Source organism: Dipodomys ordii, unplaced genomic scaffold, assembly GCF_000151885.1.
Source record: "Dipodomys ordii isolate 6190 unplaced genomic scaffold, Dord_2.0 Scaffold23, whole genome shotgun sequence".
NCBI lineage: Eukaryota > Metazoa > Chordata > Mammalia > Rodentia > Heteromyidae > Dipodomys > Dipodomys ordii.
The window spans coordinates 3,371,493-3,396,405 of NW_012267239.1; the positions used below are offsets into that span (position 1 = coordinate 3,371,493).

Below are 24,913 nucleotides of genomic sequence, written 5' to 3' on the forward strand. Positions count from 1 at the left end.
GAGTGAACCACTGGTCCCCAGCATATGTTAATATGTTACAATTTCTTCTGCAGTTTTGGGGATGGAACTTAGGGCCCTACCTGTGCTAGACAAGTGCTATACCACTGAGTCTAACCCTAGTAGTCCACTTTTTAAGAATCAAATGCTCAGATACTCTGAATACTACACATAGAATTTGCATTTCACTTTTGTACTTAACTATGATTAGTGCCATGGCAGTATGCAAAGCACTCTCTATCTTTGGCCTTCCTAGAAAAAATTCCATTGTACTTATGGATACCAAACCCATGGATGGACCTTTAGGCTTTTTTCAGTTGTTTGCTGTTATCCCTCCCCCTGCCAAAAAAAAAAAAAAAATGTTACCCAGAAGAACTTCACACATATCACCCTGTACCTTTGCAAGGTTTCATTCCTAGAAGTAGAATCACAGGGACAGATGGTACATGCATCTTTATTTCTCATACATCTTGCCAAATTGCCCTCCATAGGGGTTGTTCCAATTTACCCTCCCACAAGCAACGTATCCTGGCAACAACTGAATCCGCTTGAGCCAAACTGCCCTCTCTGGCCTCTGCTGGTGCCATGCCTAGCAGCGCCTGCCTCTTTTGCCCTAGTTACTTCTACCACGTCTGGTGGTGCAGCAAGATAGAAGGACAGACAATTATTTGCTAAAGCATTTGGTAAGATTCTGCATCTGCAGATTTAGGAAGCCTAAGACGTAAGCAGGAAGAGCTACATCACAGAAGAGGCAGCTGCACAGCAATGTGGGATGTACTGTGTGCAACAGATCTGGTTTCCCCCTCCCCCAAAGGAGGAATCCTAGGGGTACCCAGAGAGGAGGAGCAGGAAGCAAAGGAGAACTATGGCCAGGCCTGAGAGAAAGCCAGAAGGGCTAGAAGCATTTTTTTTTTTTTCTTCAGTCTTGAGGCCTGAACTCTGGGCCTGGGCGCTGTCCCTCAGCTCTTCAGCTCAAGGCTAGCGCTCTACCACTTGAGCCACAGCGCCACTTCCAGCTTCCTTTCCTTTCTTATGGTAGTACTAGGGTTTGTTTTCAGGGCTCTGAGCTTGCCAGCGAGTATTCTACCACTTGAACCACATGCTCGCTTTTGCTTGTTACTTTTCACATAGGGTCATATGTTTTTGTACCTAGACCAGCCTCAAATCACAAGTTTCCTACCTACACCTCCCAGATAGCTGGGATTATAAGACCACCACATTCAATTTGTTTATTGTGATGCGATTTCATTAATTTTTGCCTGAGCTGGAGTTGAATTGTGATTCTCCCTATCTCCATCTCTTGAGATTTTTGCTAGGATTACAGGCTTGTTCTACCACACCTAGATCAAGGGTATGAATTAGGGAAGGGATGGGAGGAATAGGTGAAGTGGCCAAAGTGCAACAGTGCTGAGTATACTGTGTATACTGTGGTACATATGGAGTATATACCACATAGTATATGGGCATACAGGTATGAAAAAAATACGGTTTGTTATCATACAAGGTAGGGAGCTGCTGGGACTTGTTTTCTCTGCTTATTTTATTATTAGTATAATTATATTTATTAAATGATGTTATGTGTGTATGTATATTTATTTATTTATTTATTCTGAGACAGGCCTCACCATGTTGCCTAAGCTGGTCTCGAGCTTCTTGGCTTAAGCAACCCTGTCTCAGCCTCTCAAGTAGCTCATTTTCCTTTTTGATGGAACTAAGATTTAAACTCAGGGCCTTGAGCTTGCCAGGCAGAAGCTCTATTGCTTGAGCCATGCCCTCTAGAGTCCCTTTTTACAATTTTTTATTGTTTTGTTTTTAAGCCACACTCTTGTTTTATAGCCTAGATTGGCTTAGGACTCACTGTGTAGCCCAGCCTTGAACTCATAATACTACCGCACAAATCTCTTTAATATTTCATGAATTATAGGCATGCACTTCCACACCTAGATTGTAATTTTTAGTTGTTTATTGTTGTTGTTTGTCCATTGAGGGACTTGAACTCAGAGCCTACACTCCAGCTCTACCACTTTGAGCTACAGCTCCACTTCCAGTTTTTGAGTGGTTAATTGGAGGTAAGAGTCTCATGGGGACTTTTCTGCCCAGGCTGACTTTGAATTGTGATCCTCATATTTCAGACTCTTGAGTCACTGGTGCCTGGCCTAATTTTTAGTTTAAAAAGAGTTACAGAAAACATGCTAACCGGCTTAACTCATCAAACCAATACAGAAAATATGCTACATGTAGCTTGTTTTGAACAAGTATAAATACCGTGTAGACATTTGCATGTATAAATTCTGTGTGTATGTGTATGTATGCATGTGTGTGCACACACATGTGCTTGGCCCAGTAGGACTTGAACTCAAGACCTGGGAGCTGTCTCTTAACTTTTTCACTTAAGGCTAGTGTTTTACCACTTGAGCCACAGCACTTCTGGCTTTTTTGTGTATGTGTGGTTAATTGTAAATAAGAATCTCTTGGGCAGGGCACTGAGGACTCATGCCTATAATCCTAGCTACTCAGGAAGCTGAGATCTGAAGATCAAAGTTCGAAGCCAGCCCAGGCAGGAAGGTCCATGAGACTCATCTCCAATTTACCACCAGAAAAGTAGAAGTGGCACTATGGCTCAAAGTGGTAGAGTGTTAGCCTTAGTGAAAAAGCTCAGGGACAGTGCCCAGACCCTGAGTTCAGGCTTAATGACCAACAACAACAACAAAAAGTCTCATAGACCTTTCTGCCTGGGCTGATTTTGAATTGCTATCCTCAGATCTCAGGCCCCTAAGAAGCTAGGAATGCAGACATGAGCCACCAGCACCTGGCTTGCTTTGGTTTTTCAAGAAATGGGTGTTTGTGAACTAACCCAATGTTTTTACCATGTATGCTTCCCACAGACTAGCATCTTTTTATGAAGTGGCAATTCCTGAATTAGAGTCCGCGGTCAAGAAGAGGAGGCTTGAAGACAGCAAGTGAGGCGGGAATGACAGGAGACTGTAGTGTGGGAACTCAGGCCCTGCCTTCCCCCGCTGCAGCACCCCTTCTCTAAGACAAGGGGGTGGGACCACGGACTGTGTGTGTGGCTTCAGGTTCCAGTGTCTCACCCTAGCAGCCTCATGGACCCTGCGTGTTTTATCCTAAAATTTGGGAGTGAGAGAGTTCTGGAGATTGAACCCTGGCCCTTGTGTGTGCTAAGCACCTGTTCCACTATTGAGAAAAACCTATACCCTCTGCCCTTTCAACTTTTTTTTTCTAATATCAAGTTGAAACTGAGGGCTTTGAGCTTGCTCAGCTTTCTTTCTTTTTTTTTTGCCGGTTGTGAGGCCTGAACTCAGCCTGGGCACTGTCCCTCAGCTCTTCAGCTCAATGCTAGCACTCTACCACTTGAGCCACAGCGCCACTTGGCAGCTTTTTCTGCATATGTGGTGCTGAGGAATCAAACCCAGGGCCTCATGCATGCAAGGCAAGCACTCTACCACTGAGCCACCTTCCCAGCCCTTGCTCAGCTTTCTTGCTCACAGCTGGTACTCTACCACTTGAGCCACAACTCCAGTTCAGCATTTTGGTTAATTGAAGGTAGAGTCTTATAGACCTTTCTGCCTGGGATGGCTTCCAATCTATATGCTCTAGGACTCCGCCTGCTAAGTAGCATAAGTACTCTATAAAGAACCATGTGAGGATATAAGGGAAATGATTTTAACAAGTTCAGAGTTAAGTGCTAAGTGTGCAAAGTAAATTGGACAAAGTCCTGCTTGGTAATTAAATCCATTAACCCAATGTCCCCTCCCCCAATTGTGGCATAATAGGATAGCTAGCCCCTGCATTTAAGCCCTCACCTCAGCAATTGCTTTAAGCTGTTAGTAACTGAACCCCCTGCTCCTGTCCTGCTGTTGAGCTAAGAAGTCACCCTGGAGCCAGCTGGCCCCCTGGCATCTGTAGCCTTTTGCTGCTGCCCCCAGCAGTGACCCATAAGGCCTTCTTGCCCTTTGGGAGGTACCTGCAGCTGCTGGGGGGAGCTCCCTCCATGTTGACTGCTTATTTCCTAAATCTCTTTCTCTTTTCTCTCTTCCATCAAAGGTTGCTAAGCGATCTGTGGCAGAGGCTCTCCCATTCCAAGAAGAAGCTACTGGAGGTGTTTCACATCATCCTGAACCACATCTGCCTTCTTCCCATCCTAGAAAGCAGGTGAGGGGAGCCCCTGGCAATGCCCCTGAGCCCAGCAGGGGTGTCTGCACCACTCCAGCGCATCCTCCCCTCCCCACCTCTGGGTTTGCCAAGCAGAGATGGCAAAACCAGAAAAATGTCTCTTTCCTCCAACTGGCCAGAGCCTTGCCAAGGGGCAGAGTGGGTGGAGAAGGGACCTACAGGTTGTCCACATTGCCTGGGCTCACCTTCCCTGGTGTCCTGTTCCAGCTGTGACAGTGTTCAGGGCTTCATTGAGGAGTTCCTTCAGATCTTCACCTCCGTGCTGCAGGAAAAGAGGTGAGTATGCCTGGGCTGGGAGCAGCCATGACCCCATCAGGGCTGGCCACAGCCTAAAGGTTCTGGCACTTGTGCTTGAGTAGCAGATACAGGAAATAACCTGTCGTGGTGTCCTTGTAGCCCTAGCCCTGTCCCTCCTGTCTGCTCTCTGCCCTGCAGGTTCCTCCGGGACTATGATGCACTCTTCCCTGTGGCCGAGGATGTCAGCTTACTACAACAGGCCTCGTCGGTCTTGTATCCTTGTACCATAGCTCATTGGGACAGGGCCTGACCAGGTCAGACAGGGCCTGCTTGGACTAGAGGGACTATGAAAGGCCTAGCCTGAGAATACATAGGTTAACCTGTCGCTAGAAGCATGCCAAGGCCTTGGCCCCCCTTTGTCTAGAGGAGAGCACTGCTCTAATGTTTGAGCAGGGTGGGTAACGCTCTCGCTAGTGTCTCATGAGTGCCTGGATCTGTGCTATCAGCTTGGACTTGGGCCTGCCCTCATGAACCTCACTGCAGGAGGGGAGACTGACAGATAGAGTATTACCTGACAGGAAGTGAACCCACACTTCATCTAGTGGAGCTCAGGATGCGGGTGTCAGAGTGATGTCTATGCCAAGAATAGAAAGAACGGCAGATGTCCCAGCAGTGAGCTAGTGGAGAGGACAGACGTGTTCCCAGGGATCAGAGGACAAAGGACTGGTTCTTTTGAGGAGAGTGTAGTAGGGTGTGGCCAGAGGTGGGTGGGGATGAGGCAGGTGACATGGGGCCTGGCAGACAGACGCAGCCTTTCTGTGACTCTCACTGAGACATTGGACTGTGTCCTGCAAATAGTGGGGATCATGGAAAGCTGTGAGGTGGGAGGTGACATGTGTGGCACTGGCCTGGGACTACCAGGGGTCCAGAGGCTGGAGAGGAGGCTGCTCTCAACCTCCAGGAATAGACAGTGTGGGTTGGTAGTAGCAGGAAAGGGGGAGAGCAATGGAGGTAGTGCCCAGGGTGGTGGAACAGGAGTAGAGACAGAAAGGAGCAGGCCTGTAGGCCATTTGGTTGCTGAGAGAAACTGTTCTGCCTTTCCTCAGGGATCCTATGAGTCTACGGCCTTTGCAAGCCATCTGCTGATTAGACAGGAAGTCTAGTGACAGTGACCCTGCAACCCTCCTGGCTCTCAGTGCAAATGAGTGGCTGCTGGCTTGTCCAAAGATCATGTCTTTGCCCAGAACTTCTTTTGACTGAGTAGCAGGGGCTGGGTTTCAAGGCCTGCTGGTTCACACAGTTCTGGGGACATGATACCCACTGGTCAGCCCAGAAGGCTCTTGGCAAGAGCCAGATATTCTGAAACTGGGTATGAACTCAGAAATCACTCTGGGGGGAAGAATGATTGAAGAAGGCTGAGCCATGAGAAAGAGAGTCCTTAACACAGCCTCTCAGGGATGAGACACGGACTGCCTACATTCTCCAGGCTGTGGAGAGCGCATGGGAAGGGGTGGACAGACGGAAAGCCACAGATGCTAAAGACACATCAGTGGCTGACGATCCTACTAGAGCTTTAAATGGGGTTCCAGTGACAGCACAAATGCCATCACATCCAGAGAACTTGGAAGAAGCGGAGGTATGGTGTTGGTAAGGGGGTAGAGAGGTACCCTCCTGGCTTTCCCAGTCACTGTCTGCCCTCTGAGAGGCAAGATAATAGCAAAGTCCTGTCTTATTCCTGCTCTCAGGTCCTCTGGAGATTGACAGCCTTGGGCCACTGGTCAGCCGAATAAGTGCTAGACTAGGGGTGAGGAGAGCAAGTTGCTTAAGCCACTGAAGCCTCAGTGTCCCCTCTGTGAAATAGAGGTGAAGCTTTCTCCCTATGAAATCTTCCCATGACCAGAGGAAAGTGGGGCTCCTTCAGCTGCAGCTAGGAGTGACCCAGTCTTACCCCTTAGGCCTCTGTATACAGCAGAGCTCCAGTGTGCAGGTCTAGAAGCCTAGGATCTAGCGCTACCTCCCCAGGCTTTTCCACAGCTGGCCCATGCACTGATTGGCCTCTGAGCTCAGGACTTGTTCCCGTGGTTGAGAGGTGATAGGGTTCAGGGAAGGCGACCACCTGCTGGAGAGGAGGAGAGCCACTGCTGTGTGGCCTTGAGCACGTCACTCCCATGCAGCCTTGGCTCCTCATCTGTAAGCCAGGCTTGCCGGTGCCAACTTCTGTAAGGTTGCTGGCATTCCTGGGGCTGCTGGGCTTAGATGGTCCTCAATGTCCTTCCTGCTAGACCCTCCCCAAAAGGACTGTCTCTCCACTCTACCACTTCCTACTCTCTTATTTATTTGGCTTCTTTTTGCTTATGTGGTGCTGAGGAATCGAACCCAGGGCCTCAGGCATGCAAGACAAGCACTCTACCACTGAGCCAGGGACAGTGCCCAGGCCCTGAGTTCAAACCCCACACCAACAATAAATAAATAAGTAATTTTAAAAAGAATTAAAGGGAATACCTCTGCATCAGGTCCTGCCTAGCGTTAGCTGTTTCACGCTGACATCCATCATTAATAGTGGTAGGAAAGGACCTTGAGTAGTCAAATGAAGCCATTTATGGGGGGCCTGGGCCGTGGTTTGTATTCATTGCCTCTTTCAGTCATTTAAAGCAGCCTCTCAAAGTGGATGCCCATGTAAAAGTATATACCATTTTAAAAGGAGGAAACAGGTTTAGAGAGGGAAAGCCCTTTGCACAGAGTCACACAGCCAAAGTAGCTCAGCCAATAAATCAGAAGCCCTTTTTTCACAAAGGAGAAGATAGAGGCTTTGAATCACTTGGCTTGAGGGCCCACAGCCAGGAGGAGCAGGGCCAGGACTCAAAATGGGTGATCAGCTGCCAGGCTTAGTGCACTCCTTTTCTCCTTTTCTCCTGCTGCTGCAGTGCGTGGGAGCAGCCGCAGCCCCTGGCCCTGCAGTGTGTGGTGTGGAGCTGGACTCTCTCATCTCTCAAGTGAAGGACCTGTTGCCAGACCTAGGGGAGGGCTTTATTCTGGCTTGCCTGGAGCACTATTGTTATGACCCGGAGCAGGTGATCAACAACATCCTGGAGGATCGCCTGGCCCCCGTCCTCTGCCAGCTGGACCGCAGCCTAGACAGGTGGGAGAGACAGGTGGGAGGAGGCCCCGCCCAGGCTGCCTCAGGGGAGGGGGCCCTTTCCCTGCCTCCCAGTCTTGTTCCCTCACTGCTTAAGATGCCTCCTTTCTCTTCACCACAGCTGTGTTTACAACCATTTAAACTAGTTTCCCCCAGGGAAACAGAACCTGGAGCCTCTGCGGTTCCTGGTACACATCTGGGCACCCCTGCTCTGCCTTGTGGGAAGAGAGACGAGAGACATATATGACAGAGGGCTGTTGAGTCCTTCCCTGCTCCTTCCTGGTAGATTTCTGAGCCACCATAGCCAAGCCTCTCGCTTCCTTTGCACTGGCCCTTCCCCAAACCCCTTCCCCTCCCCTATCTCCCCCACTGCCCTGAATGCCTTATAGGCCACCAGGAATCAGGACAGCAATGACATTTCTTCATGAACAAATGATGCTGGCTGAATGAATGAGTGAAGTTAACTCTTCTCAGCCTTTGTGCCAGTTTGACCAGTGAGAGCACTGAGGCTCAAGGAGGGGTCGGGGCTGAGGGTGGGAGCAGGATATAGTAGCAGAGCATGTGCTAAGCAAAAAAAGTGTCTCATAGCTGTTGGGAGTGTGAAGTGTGGCATTCTGGGAGTAAGGAGGTAGCTGCCAACTCTCTCAGACCAGGGGTGCAGGTCCTGTCTTCAGGTCTGTCCCAGGTGTAGCTTCTGAAGGGGAGAAAAGAATCTGACAGGTAGGGGTTGGGAAGGTGGATCAGTGGTAGAGCGCTTGCCTTGTGTGCATGAGACCTTGGGTTCAATTCCTCAGCACCACATAAGCAGAAAAAGCCGGAAGTGGTGCTATGGCTCAAGTGGTAGGGTACTAGCCTTAAGCTGAAGAGCTGAGGGACAATACCCAGGCCCAGAGTTCATGGCCCACAGCTGATCAAAAAAAAAAAGAATCTGAGAGGTGGAATGTGGTAGGGGTGAGGTGAAGTTAAGGACACCAGAGGCAGGGTCCTGTACATTGATTTTTGTGCCATGCCCCAGACAGGTGAAGCCAGAACCCACACCTCTGCTGGCATCTCGTCACAATGTCTTCCAGAATGATGAGTTTGATGTGTTCAGCAGAGATTCAGTGGACCTGAACCGGATTCATAAGGGCAGAAGGTGAGTACAGCCGGCCCTGGAGTGTACACGCTGACTCCAGAGATGCAGAGAATACCCAAGGGTCCTTCATACCACTGGCCATAGGGCTTCAGCTAGGGGTCTCTTTGAAGCCTCAGTCTGTGGCTGGGGGCCAGAAGCAGGTGTTCTGCTCTAGATTCTAGCTCTATGGGGAGGTTGTTAACAAACCTCATGTGGGTAGCCAGAAGCCAGAAGGCCAAGTTTGTCCACTCTTCCTTCCTAAATGGCTTTTGTTTGTTGCTTTTTTTGTTTTGTGGTTGGTTATGGGGCTTGAACTCAGGGCTTGGGTACTATCCCTGAGCTCTTTTGTAGCACTCTACCACTTTGAGCCACAGCACCACTTCCAGTTCGCTGGTGGTTCGTTGAAGATAAAAGTCTCACAGACTTTCCTGCCTGGGCTGGCTTTGAACTGTAATCCACAGATCTCAGCCTCTTGAGTAGTAGGGTTGCAGTCATGAGCCAAAAGTGCCCAGCTCTGTATGGCTTTGGCGGTGCTGACCTCCAGCTCTGCCAGTGTAGAGTTGGGCAGTGTGTCCCAGCAGTTGTTCTGACCTTGCTGTCCCCAAACCAGGAAATTAATTTGCAGTGAGTGAGCTTTGCCAAAGGTGAACATATTTTATTTTTAAGACCTTTCTCTGTATTTTCAGTTTGTATCTTTCCTATTTTTTCAGCACAGCACAGTCCATTCATGACGTATTCATTCATTTAACAAATATTTGCCGAGTACTTACACTCTGGATTCTAAGCCCTGGATTAATGAGGTCCTGGAGCTGTAGTGGGTAATGAAACAGACACATCTGTGCCCACGTGGTGTTTGCATAAATCAGCTCAGCAAACAAGCAACACCACTTTGCAGATATAACAAGTGGTACAAGGTAGAGGTGCACAGCAGCCTCATGGCGTTGGTAGGGGCTTCAGCCTGGGAAAGCTGCCTGAGAAAGTGGCATGGAACTGAGGGCTGAGGGAGGCCGCAGGGTCCGGTCTGTGAAGCAGGGGAAGAGAGGCTTCTCAAACAGTGGCCCAAGGCTATTGTGAGCCTGACAATGATTCTGTGAGCCAACATTTTGTATTGGGTTTTTGTTTGTTTGGGTTTTTGTTTGTACCAGTACTGGGCCTTAAACAGGGCCTCATGCTCTCATTTGGTTTTACCACTCAGGGCTGGCACTTTACCACATGAGCCATACTTCTTTTTTTTTTTTTTTTTTTTTGGTCGTGGGGCCTGAACTCTGGGCCTGGGCACTGTCCCTCAGCTCTTCAGCTCAGGCTAGCATTCTACCACTTGAGCCACAGCACCACTTCCAGCTTTTTTTTCTGCTTATGTAGTGCTGAGGAATCGAACCCAGGGCCTCATGCATACAAGGCAAGTGCTGTACCACTGAGCCACCTTCCCAGCCCCACATGAGCCATACTTCTGCTTCCATCTTTTTGCTGGTTAGTTGGAGATAAGAGTCTCGTGGACTTTTTTTTTTTTTTTTGGCCTGGGCTGGCTTTGAACTGCAATCCTCAAATCTCAGCCTTCTGAGTAGCTAGGATTACAGGGTGCATTTTATATGTTAAAAAGATTACCAAGCTCTGGAGTGGCAATGCAGGGCTGGAACTGAGAGTCCACAGTGATGGACAGTGTATAATGCCAACTCAAGAAAGGCAAAAGATGTTGGCAACTCCATGTGAGTCCCGCAAAGTTTAGAAGTGGTGCTGGGCCTGGCACCCAAAAAACTAAGAACCTTGGCACAAGTGCTTCCTACTCTGTGCCCATCATAAAGGTAGTGATGGGGAGGCCCAGAGAGCGAAGACTTCTGATCTGGCCTTGATCTGGCAGGAGCCCAGGGGTGGAAGTTGAAGCTGCCCTTTCATGTAGGCCCTGGGGCCGTCAAGTGCTGGGAGCTTGCTGGCCGAGGGCTTGGAGAGGCAGTCCTGAAGCCATCTGGCTGCTGGACAGGAAGCACTTGCAAACTGCTTAGTCACGCACATTGCAACATCCCCAGGTCCTAGCAGAGCTGTTAATCCCATGTCAGTGGCTGCTGTGCCAGGCCTGCCTGGCCTCTGCAGCCCCTGCTGTGAGAAAGGGCACACACAGGGTCCCCAAAGGTTTGATCCACTCTAATCTAGGAATTCTGATTGGTAGGTCCTCCATACCTAGAGCCTCGCCATCTCTGGAGATGGCCTTCCCCCTTGATTTGTGGGTTCACCCAGTGTACGTTGTACTATAAGGACCACCCCATCCCCTCCCCAGGTTGTAGGTACCCATGAGCTTTTGCCAAGATTCTGGTCTCAACTTCCAGGTAGTCAGAAAGACCTGGCATTGACAGCCAGGTGTCCCAAAGGCTGTGCCCCGATCCACAGTGTTCTGGCTGCCAGGCTGAAATTGGATTACCATTGTTTACTGAACCCCTCTCTGCTGGGTGACCCGAAGGCAGAGATTGCAAAGAGCCAGAGCCTCCATTGATGTATTCATTATTTATTCACTCAGCAAATATTTATTGAACAATTTACAAGCACCAGAACCTGAGCTAGACTCCAGGGAACAAGGTGAGCCAGGCACCCAGGCCATGCCCTCAAAGGGCAGAGACCGTGGGAAAGGCAGACCATTAAAAAGGCAGTGGCAGAACAAGAAGCTGCCGGGACAGGTGCACCAGGAGGTCAGCAGGTCTGCCTATCCCCGTCGGGCAAGTGGAGGGGCTGGGGCCCTGCCCTTGGGCAGCACATAGGTGTTCACGTAACACAAGGCGGAGCACACTTAGGTGCTGTTGGAGTGGGATAGATGGTCTTAGCAGCTATATAGGAAAGAGACAGGTTCACTTGCCTGACGAGGAGCTCAGCCTGTAGTGCAGCAACATGGACCAGCACATACGTGTTTTGTCCTCTGAGACCTTCGTTTGGTTGTCAGGTGGTAGCTTGAGGCTGCCGCAGGGTTTTTTTTGAAGTCTCATCAGGACCTGGGACTCTTAACATGAAGTACAGAGGTAGAAAGACCTGAATACATGAATAGTGGTACATGATAACATACTCCTGTAATCCCAGCACTCAGGAGGCTAAGGCTGCCCTGGACTTTACATTATATAGCAAGATCCCATCTCAAAGGAAGGAGGGAAGGAAAGAGGGAAGGCGGGAGGAAGAGAAGGAAGCCAGCCAGCCAGCCTTGCTGCAGGTATATAACAACCAGTCAAGGAAGCTGCATAATCCTCTAACTCCTTTGGACTGTTCCATGATACCTTGAAAAATAAAAAAGGGCTCCTTCTCATAGAAGGTTCTGGGGCTCAAGATGTCTGTGCACTCTGCCACATGGAGAGTCAAAGAGAGCACGTTAGCACATTAAAGGCTCTGACAAGTCCTGCAGTAAAAGACAACAGATTCACTTTGTTGAGCCCAGCAGGTGCCAAGTCTCCTTCCACACACCATTTTATTTCTTCTCACTTCAACTCTGGGAAGTGAGGGCTGGGAGAAGGAACTGAGACTTGTAGCGAGAATCCGGGGCTTGCCTGTGCTCCCACAGCTCAGGAAGTTTGTTCGAAAGCAAACCTGAGTCAGAAGACCTGGGTCTGCTCTTAGAAGCTATATGATTGTGAAGGCTACTCTGAATCTCTGAGGCTTCTGACTCCAGTTGTAAAAAGGAGGGGTGTAGGGGCTGGGAAGGTGGCTCAGTGGTAGAGTGCTTGCCTTGCATGCCTGAGGCCCTGGGTTCGATTCCTCAGCACCACATAAGCAAAAAGATAAAAGCCAGAAGTGGTGCTGTGGCTCAAGTGGTAGAGCGCTAGCCTTAAGCTAAAGAGCTGAGGGATAGCACCCAGGCCCAGAGTTCAGGCCCCATGACCAGACCGCCCCCCCAAAAAAAAAGGAGGGGTGTCTTGTCTCTGCAGACTTCTAGGGGCCTTTTTGGGGTGGATCCTAAGGATCTTGAGGTAGAGGAAATGAGGGAGAGAGGTGTCCAGGCACCTTTGCCTTCCGGTTCAAAAGAAATCGTGAAACAAAAACTGCACCTCCCTAGACAGGCTGTCCAATTCCGGGGTGTCACTGTTCCTGTGTGTGTCCTTTCCCAGGGCCTGGCCCAAGTGGGCAGAGGCGAACAGGCTTCTCTGTCTGGCCCTTCCAGGGAGCCATGTAAGCAGAGGTCACCTAGCCTGCAAGAACTGCCCTGCTGCCCAGAACCAAGAGCCGCAAGCAGGGTGGGACATTGACATCTTACTCCCTTGCCCAGCCCAGCTTCTGGCACCTGGCTGCCCTCAGGAAACATGGCAGAGTGCATAGTTGTGTCCTTCCCAGGGTCCCCATCACCCACAAGCCTTGGGCCCCTTTTATTTCCTGCCCCTCTTTCCCAGCTCGGTGAGGAAAGCCAGGGACAGGGCCATAGTGGCAGCCCCGGGCCCCTCCCTGGTGACTATGAACCATCCTTTTCTTTTCTTTTCTTTTCTGGTCATGGGGCCTGAACTCTGGGCCTGGGCGCTGTCCCTCAGCTGAGCTCAAGGCTAGTGCTCTACCACTTGAGCCACAGCATGACTTCCGGCTTTTTCTGTTTATATAGTGCTGAGGAATCGAACCCAGGGTCTCATGCATGTGAGGCAAGCCTACCACTGAGCCACCTTCCCAGCCCCTGGGAATGATCCTTGAAGACCAAGTTTCTCTGTGGTTCACTTCTGTCCTTTCTGCCCACTCTGGGGCCTTGGAACTCTTCAGTCTTGCCTTTTTTTTTTTTTTTGGAAAATTCCACAGGGGAAATTGCTCTATATTCAAGACCCCTCTGGAGCCTCATTGTCCCTACCTCCAGATTCCCTCCTGGGCCTCTGAGCCAATATACTGTCTTCCTGTTCTGTCCAGGATTGGCATGCCTCCACTTGCTCCCACTCATGAGCTCATAAGGGCAGAGGCTTATCTACCTCCTCCTGAACATCTCCCCCCCTCAGTGTTACAACCTGGCCTGGCACATACACTGTAGGCCCTTAATAGTACACAGCACTAGCACACAGTGGAAGTTGCGGTCCTGCCCTGTCCCGCTCTCCCAGGAAGACAGCCTGACAGACACAGATGCCTGGCCCTCCTTACACTAGTAGCCAATTGACAGAAGATTTTTATGGAAGCTGTACACAGTTTTGTGTTTCTTCTTCTTCTTTTTTTTTTTTTTCTTTCCCTCTTCTCTACCTTTGATACATTCCAGCAACCCGATTTCACAGCTAAGCTGGATTTTCTTGTCTGGCATCTCATATTGATTTTCCCCTGCGGGGCAAGAAACTACATTCCATAGCCCTGTATCTAGAGCTAACAAGCCAAGCTTTTCTACAGGTTAGCAAAGCCACCATCAGGAGACCCAAGACCTGCCAGCACCGTGCTGCCACACAGTTCAGTGTGGCCCAAACCTGTCCCTTCCCACAGCCCTGTATTCTGGTTTCCTCACTTGTGACCCAAAAGGATCTCCAGACATTTCTCTCAGTGAACGGTCAAGGGAAGCTGGAACCATAGAGCAGATAAGAGGCGCTGTGGTAGGAGGGAGGGGGTGAGAAGAGGCCAGGGCCCCCTGGCTCTACTCCCCAAGGTCTTCAGGGTTCCCTGGGTTCATAAGAAAGCTGTATATGGCCTTATTTTTTTATTTTATTTATTTGTATTTTTGGTCCCGGGGCTTGAACTCAGGGCCCAAGCACTGCCCCTGAGTTCTTTTGCTCTACCACTTTGAGCCACAGCACCTCTTCCAGTTAATTGGAGATAAAAGTCTCATGAACTTTCCTGTCCAGGCTGTCTTTGAGCTTTGATCATCAGATCTCAGCCTCCTGAGTAGCTAGAATTACAGGCATGAGCCACTGGCACCCAATTTCTTTTTCTTTTTTTTTTTAATTGTGAAAATGCCGTACAGAGGAGTTATAATTGGGCTGGGAAGATGGCTCAGTGGGTAGAGTGCTTGCTTTGCATGCCTGAGGCCCTGGGTTCCATTCCTCAGCACCACATAAGCAAAAAGAAAAAAGCTAGAAGTGGCGCTGTGGCTCAAGTGTAGAGCGCTAGCCTTGAGCTGAAGAGCTGAGGGACAGCGCCCAGGCCCAGAGTTCAGGCCGCACGACTGGACACACAAAAAACAAAACAGAGGGGTTATAATTACATGGGCAAGATAATGAGTACATTTTCTTATCAAGCATTGTTGCCTCTTCCTTTGTTTCCCCTTCCCATCCCTCCCCATCTCCCCCCTCCCCACCACTTCCCCCTTCTTTTTCTTTTTTAAAGATCCAAACATGCTTCCAGGCACCAGTGGCTCATACTTATAATCCTAGCTACTCAGGAGACTGAGATCTGAAGATTGCAGTTCAAAGCCAGCATTGGGCAGGAAAGTCCATGAAACTCTTATCTCCAATTAACCACCAGAAAAAACAAAAAGTGGAGTTGTGGCTCAGAATGTTCAGGCTTACTTCATGCCCCAGGACTAGTACCAAAACAAACAAAAAACAACAACAACAAAAAATCAAATATGCAAGACCCTCGGTTCTATCACCAGTCCTACAAGTACAAAAAACAAAGGAAGGGGGGCTGGGAAGGTGGCTCAGTGGTAGAGCGCTTGCCTTGCATGCATGATGCCCTGGGTTCGATTCCTCAGCACCACATAAGCAAAAAGAAAAAAGCCGGAAGTGGCGCTATGGCTCCAGTAGTAGAGCACTAGCCTTGAACTGAAGAGCTTAGGGAGAGCGCCCAGGCTCAGAATTCAGGCCCATGACTGGACCAAAAAAAAAAAAAAAGGAAGGGACAGGTGACAGTGGCTCACGCCTGTAATCCTAGCTACTCAGGAGGCTGAGATCTGAGGATTGTGGTTCAAAACCAGCCTGTGCAGGAAAGTCCATGAGACTCTTTTTTTTTTTTTTGCCGGTCATGGGGCCTGAACTCTGGGTCTGGGCACTGTCCTTCAGCTCTTCAGCTCAAGGCTAGAGTTCTACCACTGGAGCCACAGCGCCACTTCCGGCTTTTTCTGTTTATGTGATGCTGAGGAATCAAACCCAGGACCTCATGCTTGCAAGGCATGCACTCTACCACTGAGCTACCTTCCCAGCCCTCCATGAGACTCTTATCTCCAATAAACCACTCAGAAAACTGGAAGGGGTGCTGGGGCTCAAGTGGTAGAGTGCTAGCCTTGAGCTGAAGAGCTGAGGGACAACGCCCAGGCCCAGAGTTCAAGACCGATGACAAAGAAAGGAAGGAAGGAAGGAAAGAGAGAGGGGGGGGAGGGAGGGAGAGAAGAGGGGGGCAGAGAGAAATGGGAGGGGGGAATTCCAATAAGCCAAGGCCCCTCCTGGGATCAGTCTTGTTATTTGATGTGGGATTTGCTGTCCTTGTCCTCATTCCCATACATAGATACTAGGGGAGAGAGAATCAAGCAGCTTTGCTTGCAGTATCATTCTGAATGCACTTTTCAGTAGCTTGCTTTTTCTTTTTTCTTTTTTTTTTTTTTTTTTTGCCAGCCCTGGGGCTTGAACCTCAGGGCCTGGGCACTGACTCTGAGCTTCTTTTGCTCAAGGCTAGCACTCTACCACTTGAGCCACAGCGCCACTTCTACTTTTTTTCTGTGTATGTGGTACTGAGGAATTGAATTCAGGGCTTCATGCATGCTAGACAAGCGCTCTACCACGAAGCCATATTCCCAGCCCTCGCTTGCTTTTTCTACAGGAATAGATCTTAGAATTCTTTCTCCAACCAGCATAAATAGATTGGTGTTGGTCTTGAGAATGACATGGAGCAACCTGTAATACAAAGGAGACACAGTTCACGCAACCATTCACTCATGAACATTAGTTGCCTGCCATTTTTCACGAGTTCCAACAATACTGAAAAATCCTGAGCAACAGTGTTTCTCTAGGGTAGACACCTTGAAAGGTATTCCTGAGTCATATAACAATGGTTCCTAGGATGCCCTGCAGAGGGGCTGGGCATTGTCTGCTTCTGTCAGAGTCCCACCTCCCCACCCTCAGGAGGTCTTGTGTTTTATGTGGGAGACCTGGGCTTTAACTTAGGGGCTGAGTACTATCCCTGTTTTTTGTGGAGGTTTTTTGTTTTGTTTTCTCAAGACTAGTGCTTTTCCACTTGAGCCACAACTTGACTTGTGGCTTTTTGAAAAGTCTCATGGACTTTTCTGCCCAGGCTGGCTTGGAATCATGATCCTCAGATCTCAGCCTCCTCAGTAGCTAGGCTGATAGGCGTGGGCACTGGCACCCAGCCTCAGCGGCTCTTTTGTCATCTGCCCCAGCATGGGCCGTCCCAAGGGGTAGATAGGGGAGCCCTGCATGCCTTGGGCTCTCTGCACCATAAAAGCCTTTGCAGTCTGATATCTTTCCTTCCTCTGTCTCTGCCATTTTGCAGGAAGGAGGAGAACACGAGGAGCCTGGTGAATGACAAGCGGGAGGTGGTGGCCCAGCGGCAACGCTACGAGCAGTACAGCGTGGTAGTGGAGGAGGTAGGCTGCCCTGGGCCTCTGCTGGGCTCTGCTGGCCTAGGGCCTCTGCTGGACCCTGGGCCCCTCCCTCCCATGCTTGTATTTTTGCAGGTCCCACTGCAGCCAGGCGAGTACCGCGGTGACGACTATGAGGATGAGTATGACGACACATATGATGGCAACCAGATTGGTGCCAATGATGCAGACTCAGATGACGAGCTCATCAGCCGCAGGTGAGGAGGGGCCATCGTGTGTGGCGGCTCTCAAGCCCCGGGGGCTCTGGATCCTTCTGTGGCCAGATGTGGGGACCAAGGCCCAATCACACAGCTGGTCAGGGCAGAGCCGGGGCCAGCACCCAGGTTCCGAATCCCAGCGCGTGCCCCCCCCCCGCCCTGCTCCACCCCCTGCCTCCAGGTGGACAGCATCTATTGGGTCTTGTGAAGTTGTTTTTACATTTTTTTCTTAAGTACAGAACACTTTTCCCTGTGAAATTTTTCAGAGATTCCCTTCCACAGATCAAAGCAGAGCTGTCCTAATGAAAGGCAGTACTAGAGAGCCCCAGGGCCCCAGCTCAGCAATCCCTACCCCCAGTGAATCTGACCCAAGTGCCCTCAGAGGCTGCAAAGCTGCCGTGCCAAGTCCTTGGGGTGCCCCAGGCTCCCGACCTGCCCTCCTCCTCTGCTTGTGTCCCCAGGCTCCTGTGCAAGTATATAACCTTCCTTTGATCTCTCCAACCTGCAGACCCTTCACCATCCCTCAGATACTGAGAACCAAAGTGCCCGGAGAAGGGCAGGAGAAAGAGGATGATGCGGAAGAGGAGGAAGCTGAAGACGATGCTCCCAAGGTACCTTCTTAACAGGTGGCAGGCAGGGCAGGGTGGCAGACAAAGAGGAGGGTATGGTGCTAAAGGGTGAATTAATTGGGAGTTGTGTGCCCTTCACCCCTGCCTCTGGCCCCAAGGTGGCTCCAGCATCACTGCCTGAGATGGTTTGGGGGGGTGCCCTGTGAGCCAGCTTTTAAGACTTGCCTCCACTGGCCAATGGAGACCTAGAGAACAGAATAAGGCTAGGCCTTTGAGCGGCCAGGCTCATTAGGCCCAGAAACGAGCAGATTCAGAGAGAAGGGCACCTGTTGGCCTCTGCACAGCCCCGCAGTCATCTGGATCAGTGCATCTAAAGATTCCATTTTTCAGTACTCAACTATTTTCTTCAGCTGAAATCTCAACTAGAACTGCCACATATAAAAGAGATGACATGGCTTGTGTAGTGGTACAGCCCTTCTAGTAAAACAGATGACAGCCATACTGTTCATGTTGAATAGAGTGGCAACCAGTGATCCTAGAGCCCCCAGGGTTCCCCTCGCCTCCCCACCGCACCCCACGCCCCTGCCCTCTCAGGGGACAAAGTCAGTGGTTCTGGGCCCCATCACCAAGGGGCGCTGAGTTAGAGAGGCCTGGCACAAATTGGCCTGATGATGGAACACGCCTGGCCTGGCCGAGAGCCCCCTCAGCGATGGCAGTGTCCTCGGACGCCCCTCTTTGCAGCCCTGGTGTTCAGAGTTATTTTTTTTCTGACCTCTATCAGTCTTCACACATTCCTGATCCTATTCACTTTGGTTTTGTTTTCTTAAAACCCACTAGCCATCAAAGCCTGCTATTGTACTTAGGTCACAGTTGTCCCCAGCACAAATCCACCTCACACTTGGCAGAGAATGCTGTCCCTGAGAGTGGACGCCCTCGGCCCTGCTGGGACACCGCAGCAAGGCTCATCCACCCCATCCAATGGTCCCGTTGGCTTTCACAGCCCTGAAGATCCACTCTCAGCCAGCTTGGCCAACTTGCCTTGCCCCCGCTTATTGTCATGCTCCAGCTATGGCCCCCAGCCATCCCAGGAAGCCCCAGTCCCCTTTTCCCTGATGGAACCCTGCTGTGCTGTCTCACACACACACACACACATCTCTGGCCCAGAGAATCAGATTCCCCTCTCCCTCCACAGCCTGACCACTTCGTGCAGGACCCTGCGGTGCTGAGGGAGAAGGCAGAAGCCAGGCGCATGACCTTCCTCGCCAGGAAGGGGTGAGCTTCCAAGGGGCTGATTCCAGTGGTGGGGGATCTGTCTGGAAAAGGCCCACAGGGCTTTCAACCTTAGCCACTATGATCATTGTCCTTATTTTATAGATAAGGAAACTCAGGCCAAGAGAGAGGAAGTAATCTGCCAAAGGCCACATAGCTAGTATGAGGTAGATCAAAGAATAAGCCTAAGCCAGGCTCAGTGGAATGAACCTAAAGTCCCACCCATTTGGGAGGCTGAAGCAGAAGGATTGTTTGAGGTCAGGAGTTCAAGAACAGCCTTGAAAGCCGAGTGCCGGCAGCTCACACCTATAATCCTAGCCATTCTGGAGGCTGAGATCTGAGGATCTCTGTTCAAAACTAGCCCGGCAGGAATGTCTGGAAAACTCTTACGTCCAATTAACAACTAGAAAACTGGAAGTGGTGCTGTGCTGTGGCTCAATTGATAGAGCGCTAGCCTAGCCGTGAGCCAAAAGAGCTAAGGGACAATGCCCAGGCCTAGAGTTCAAGCCCCATGACAAGCAAAAAAAAAAAAAAAAAAGAACAGCCTTGACAATATAGTGAGACCCCCAAATTTCAAGACAAAAAGAGTGGTTCGCATCTGTAATTTCAGCACTCCAGAGACTGAGCACTCAGGATCATGAGTTCAAAGCCAAACTGGGCTATATAATAAGTTCCAATCCAGCCTTGGCTCTACACAGTGCCTCCAAAAAAAAAAGGAAATAAAGCCATGTGTGATGGTACATGCCTATAATTCTAGTTACTTAGGCGATATAGTGAGGGGGATCACAAAATATCTATCTGAAAAACAAGCTGAGCTGGGAACCAATGGCTGACACCTGTAATCCTAGCTACTCAGGAGGCTGAGATCTGAGGATCATGGATTGAAGCCAGCCAGGGCAAGAAAGTCCAATTAACTACCAAAAAGCCAGAAATGGCTCAAGTGGTAGAGCACTAGCCTTGAGTAAAAAAATCTCAGGGACAGTGCCCAGGCCCCAGAGTTCAAGCCCCAGGACTAGCATTTTTTTTTAGGTGGGGGGTGGTCCAGTCGTGGGGCCTGAACTCTGGGCCTGGGCGCTGTCCCTCAGTTCTTCAGCTCAAGGCTAGCACTCTACCACTTGAGCCACAGTGCCACTTCCGGCTTTTTGCTTATGTGGTGCTGAGGAATTGAACCCAGGGCCTCATGCATGCAAGGCAAGCGCTCTACCACTGAGCCACCGTCCCAGCCCCAGGACTAGCCTTTAAAAAAGAAAAACTGCTGAAGCAAAAGGACTGAGGACATAGCTCAAGTAGTAGCATGCCTGCCTGACAAACATGAGCTGAGTTCATGCCCCCGCACCGAAGGAAAAAAAAACAAAAGTTGATTCCAGATGGTTCCGCTTTGGGTTCCACACTCATAACCATTACTTGACGGACTCGGCAGGTCTGTCGCTCAGCATGGGAGCCCACTGTGTCCAGGCCCAGCTGGCATCAGCAGAGGATAAACTATAGCAGAGCTCAGGCAATCAGGCACATCCTTTATGGCTGAGAGAGGCATGGAGGGACAAAGGGATGCTTGAGCTAGGCCCTGGAGAGTAGAAAGAATGCAGGGGCATCTCCCCTGGGGACAGGATGGCCAGAAAGCACCAGCCTAGTCAGAGAAGGCCTTGGGCTAGCAACCGGAGACGCCCCTTTGCCAGTGAGAAAGTGGCCCAGCGGGGCTCCAGCGCCACCTTGGTACTTTCTTCTGAAGGCAGAAGGTCGTTGGGGCAGGGAGCAAAGCCACTAGGAATTTGACATTCTGGGCAAATCCAGATCCCTGTGGCTAAGCTAGATAATGATCCGAAGTCACATACGTGAGTGCATCTGGTCACTGGAAGCCACCAAACTCAGCCCTAGGAATGGCAGCAGGCAGCCCTGGGCACGGAGGGGAGGTGACGCACCCTGGGTCCTCCAGCCTTCCAGCCGTCCTCCCACAGCTGAAGGACAGGGACAGGTCCATCTGGAAGCGAGGCTCAAACACAGGAGGCTGGGGGCTGACCCAGCCTGTTAACCACAGAGGTTACATGGTGACCAGCAGAAGCTCTTCTGACCAGCAGCTTCTCCTGGGGTGGGTGTTGCTCCCTCAGGTACCGCCATGACAGCTCAGCAGCAGTGGCTGGTGGTCCCCGAGGCCACGGGCAGAGTCGGGAGACCACACAGGAACGCAGGAAGAAGGAAGCCAACAAGGCAACCAGAGCCAACCATAACCGGAGAACCATGGCTGACCGCAAGAGAAACAAGGGCATGATCCCTTCCTGAGGCGCCTTCTCCAGGCTCAACTCCACCCGCAACCTCAGCCGTGCAGCCCCTAGAAGGCCACCTCAGCGTCCACCAGCCAGCCATGAGCGCCTTCTTACAGACACACAGTGCCTTATCCATCCATGGACGAGCCAGGCTGCCCAGCCATGCTGGCAGGAGACCGACAGGGACAGAGCCACGAGGGCGGCACGCCAGAGCAGCACCGCGCCACTCCCCTTCCTTCCTGGACGGCAGGAACCTGGCACAAAGGACCTGCGAATAAAGTCGCTAACCCTTTTCCAGCAATGACCCCTGGCCCCTGTGACCCTCTTTGTGTCATTCTTCGGTGACGATGCCAGCTCGAGGACAGAGGGCTCGATGGTCCCCGGGCTTGTGCCAGCTTGCTGTCTGCAACGTTTCCTCACGTCACCCTGCCTTGCTGCGGGACTCGGTTGGTGCAGGGCGGTGGAAGGAGGTGTGGGTATGAGCTCTGCGCGCCTTTCTCTCCGCTCCTCCCATCCTCCTGGCTTCTGCCCCGGAAGTGGCTACTCCTTTCAGCCCTGTCTTAGACATGAGTGAGGCACAGAGGGCTGAAGGTGCTACCAGGCCCAGCCAGGAAGGAGCAGAGCCAGGCTTGGACTCTCAGTCTACCCTCTGGCTTTCCCAAGTTCTAGAACCCTATCACCTCCATCAGGCAGCTGGCCCCAGGACACTTGGCCAGTGGCAGAGCCGGGACCAGAACTCAATGCCTCATGGTCATACATGATCATGATGGGGTGACTTCCCCAAATGGAGAGGCGGGAAGCTCTCACATGCAGCGAGGATGCCGTGGCTGCACCCTGTGAGAGTGGGCAGGACTCGCACTGGTCCCAAAGCCCCCTGGCAGCCCCGGCCAGCAGTTTCAGAACTGGGAGGGTCTGGGCCTAGGCCCGGCTGGACCCTGCCAAGTCACCCTGGATGTAAGCACCATTATTTGCACATGGTTAGGATGAGCACATGAGGCAGATGAACTTGATGAATTGGTTCTGTTAGGCCAACTGCACAAGTGAAAAATCAATAGCCCTCCCTCTGTGGCTCACAGTTGTCAGTGTGTTGGAGATGCAGAGCAGGTTGGGGGGGGGGAGTCCTCCCTGTGAGCTGCCAAGTGAGCAGAGACCAGACCTAATTGCCTGGTAGACACTCTAACCACTCGCCCAGCTGAGTGACAGGGACCTATTCTGTCTCCCCCATCCCACCCCTCCCAAAGCTTCCCAAACCCAGCTCGTGTCCTGGAGCCCCAGCAGCCACACACCTTCACTTGACGATCTACCTAGAATAGCATCAGGGTTCCCATGAGCCTCCTGGACTAAAAGGACAGGACCTGACCACGTTTCAAAATGTGGTCATGGCCAGGTCAAGTTCATCTCCCTCGAGGAGCTGTTGCTCTTGCTCTCCCCTTTCCCCTCTGGATGGCAGTCTTCCAGAAGGCTTTGGAAATAGTGCGGGGCAAGTGGGGTAGTGCTGCCAGGTGTGCCCTTTCCCTCCTAGCCTCGGTCTTCCTGTCTGCAGTGTAAGCGCCTTTGAGCAGATGAGATCCACAGAGAAGACCCTTTGTTGAGGCTAAACAGCTCAAGACAGTTCCAAGTGTGCATTTAGCCACAGACACCCCCACCCCACACACACACTGCTGCTTCCAGGCAGGGATTCACTAAGTGCCTTCCCTGGGCCCTGGCAGAGATCACCAGTGTCATCACCAATGTCTCTGGGGAAAACCTCGTGCCTCGGAGAGGGTTTAGGACCAACCGTCCTTCCTAATCTATGAGAGGTAGCAGTCAGCGCTTCTGTGCCCTTGTGAGTGGTGCAGAGCCGATCTTTTTAAACATTATCAATAAAGGGACCCACAAGGCCAGCACAAGTTAGTGGCAAAACCTGGGTGTGACCTTTCCGAGCTGCCTCCTTCCTGAAAGAGCTGGAGGGAGGTCCCAGGCGTCACTGTCACACCACGCATGGGGAGCAGTGTTAAAGAAGCCACAGCAAACATCGTTGAACATGACATCAAGAATGACATGGTAGCAACATGGGAAATAAATGGTCAAGAATTTGTGTGAGTTTGGTTGTTGTTGTTTTTTTTGTTTTTGTGTCAGAACTCAGGGCTTGGGAGCTGTCTCAGCTTTTTTTGCGTAAGACTCGCACTCGACCACTTGAGCCAAAGCTCTAGTTCCAGTTCACTTGGTAGTTCATTGGAGATAAGAATCTCACAGGTTTTCTTGCCTGGGTTAGCTTCCAACCATGATCCTCAGATCTCAGCCTCCTGAGTAGCTAGGATTGTAGTCATGAGCCACTGGCACCAACTAAGAATTTAATTTTTTAAGATTGAATTTAGGGCTGAGAATGGGACTTAGTGGTAGAGTGCTTGCCTACATGCATGAAGCCCTGGGTTTGATTCTTCTGTAAGTACCACATACACAGAAAATCCAGAAGTGGCACTGTGGCTCAAGTGGTAGGGTGTAAAAGAAGCTCAAGGACAGTGCCCAGGCCCTGAGTCCAAGCCCCAGAACTGGCAAAAAAAAAAAAGGAAAAAAGAATGAATTTAATCCATGTTGGTGTGTTGCACTGCGGCTCTTTTCGTGCACAAACCAAGCATAGAAGAGAGTGTGTCTCTGAGAGTGGCATGGTAGATAGGACCTCGGTGACTCAGGTAAGAATACAAGCTCTCTAGGGGCTGGGAAGGTGGCTCAGTGGTAGAGCGCTTGCCTTGCATGCATGAGGCCCTGGGTTCGAATCCTCAGCACCACATAAGCAGAAAAGGCCGGAAGTGGTGCTGTGGCTCAAGTGGTAGAGCGCCAGCCTTGAGCTGAAGAGCTGAGGGACAGCGCCCAGGCCCAGAGTTCAAGCTCTACGACTGACAAAAAAAGAATACAAACTCTCACTGACTTTCTGCTGAGATCTTTGTCTGGTCACATGCACCTCCCCACCCACCCCCCAGTGGGGTCTGGGAGGTTATGTGACCAAGGTCACACAACTAGCAAGTGACACTCAGGGGAGACTCAGCCCCAGTATTGCCTCCAAAAGCCCATTCTGTCATTTCCCGTTACTCTTCTTACAATGGAAGAAGAAAACACAAGTGAAACCAAGTATCAGTGGTTCGCATCTGTAATCTCAGCTACTCAGGAGGCTGAGATCTGAAGATCCTGATTGAAAGCCAGCCTGGCCAGAAAAATCAGAGACACTTATCTCCAATTAGCCAATGCAATGGGGCATTAAAGATGTGGCTCAAATGGTCCAGTGTCAGCTGTGAGCCTCTTGCTGTGAACTTGAGGAACATATAAACATTAAGTGAGATGTGAGAAAAATGATTTAAGAGTAACTGCTCAGGCTGGGAATGTGGCTTACCTAACTGCATGAAGCCCTAGGTTCGATTCCTCAGTACCACATAAACTAGAAGCTGGAAGTGGCATTGTGGCTCCAGTGGTAGAATACTAGCCTTGAGCACAGAGA

General features: G+C 50.8%; 1 protein-coding gene across 1 annotated transcript in view; it reads left to right on the plus strand.

Annotated features, from left to right (window-relative positions):
* Ascc2 (activating signal cointegrator 1 complex subunit 2) overlaps window positions 1-23,242 on the plus strand; it is a 48,446-nt gene extending 25,204 nt beyond the window's left edge. Inside the window, exons 8-20 of the mRNA XM_013014264.1 lie at window positions 615-718; window positions 2,883-2,957; window positions 4,063-4,170; window positions 4,399-4,467; window positions 4,627-4,701; window positions 5,884-6,064; window positions 7,353-7,567; window positions 8,580-8,699; window positions 17,037-17,130; window positions 17,221-17,342; window positions 17,851-17,953; window positions 19,104-19,183; window positions 21,286-23,242. Of these exons, the coding sequence (XP_012869718.1) occupies window positions 615-718; window positions 2,883-2,957; window positions 4,063-4,170; window positions 4,399-4,467; window positions 4,627-4,701; window positions 5,884-6,064; window positions 7,353-7,567; window positions 8,580-8,699; window positions 17,037-17,130; window positions 17,221-17,342; window positions 17,851-17,953; window positions 19,104-19,183; window positions 21,286-21,457 (1,518 nt within the window). The 3' untranslated portion in view covers window positions 21,458-23,242. The remainder of the gene's footprint in view (window positions 1-614; window positions 719-2,882; window positions 2,958-4,062; window positions 4,171-4,398; window positions 4,468-4,626; window positions 4,702-5,883; window positions 6,065-7,352; window positions 7,568-8,579; window positions 8,700-17,036; window positions 17,131-17,220; window positions 17,343-17,850; window positions 17,954-19,103; window positions 19,184-21,285) is intronic.
* The last annotated feature ends 1,671 nt before the right edge of the window (window positions 23,243-24,913 follow it).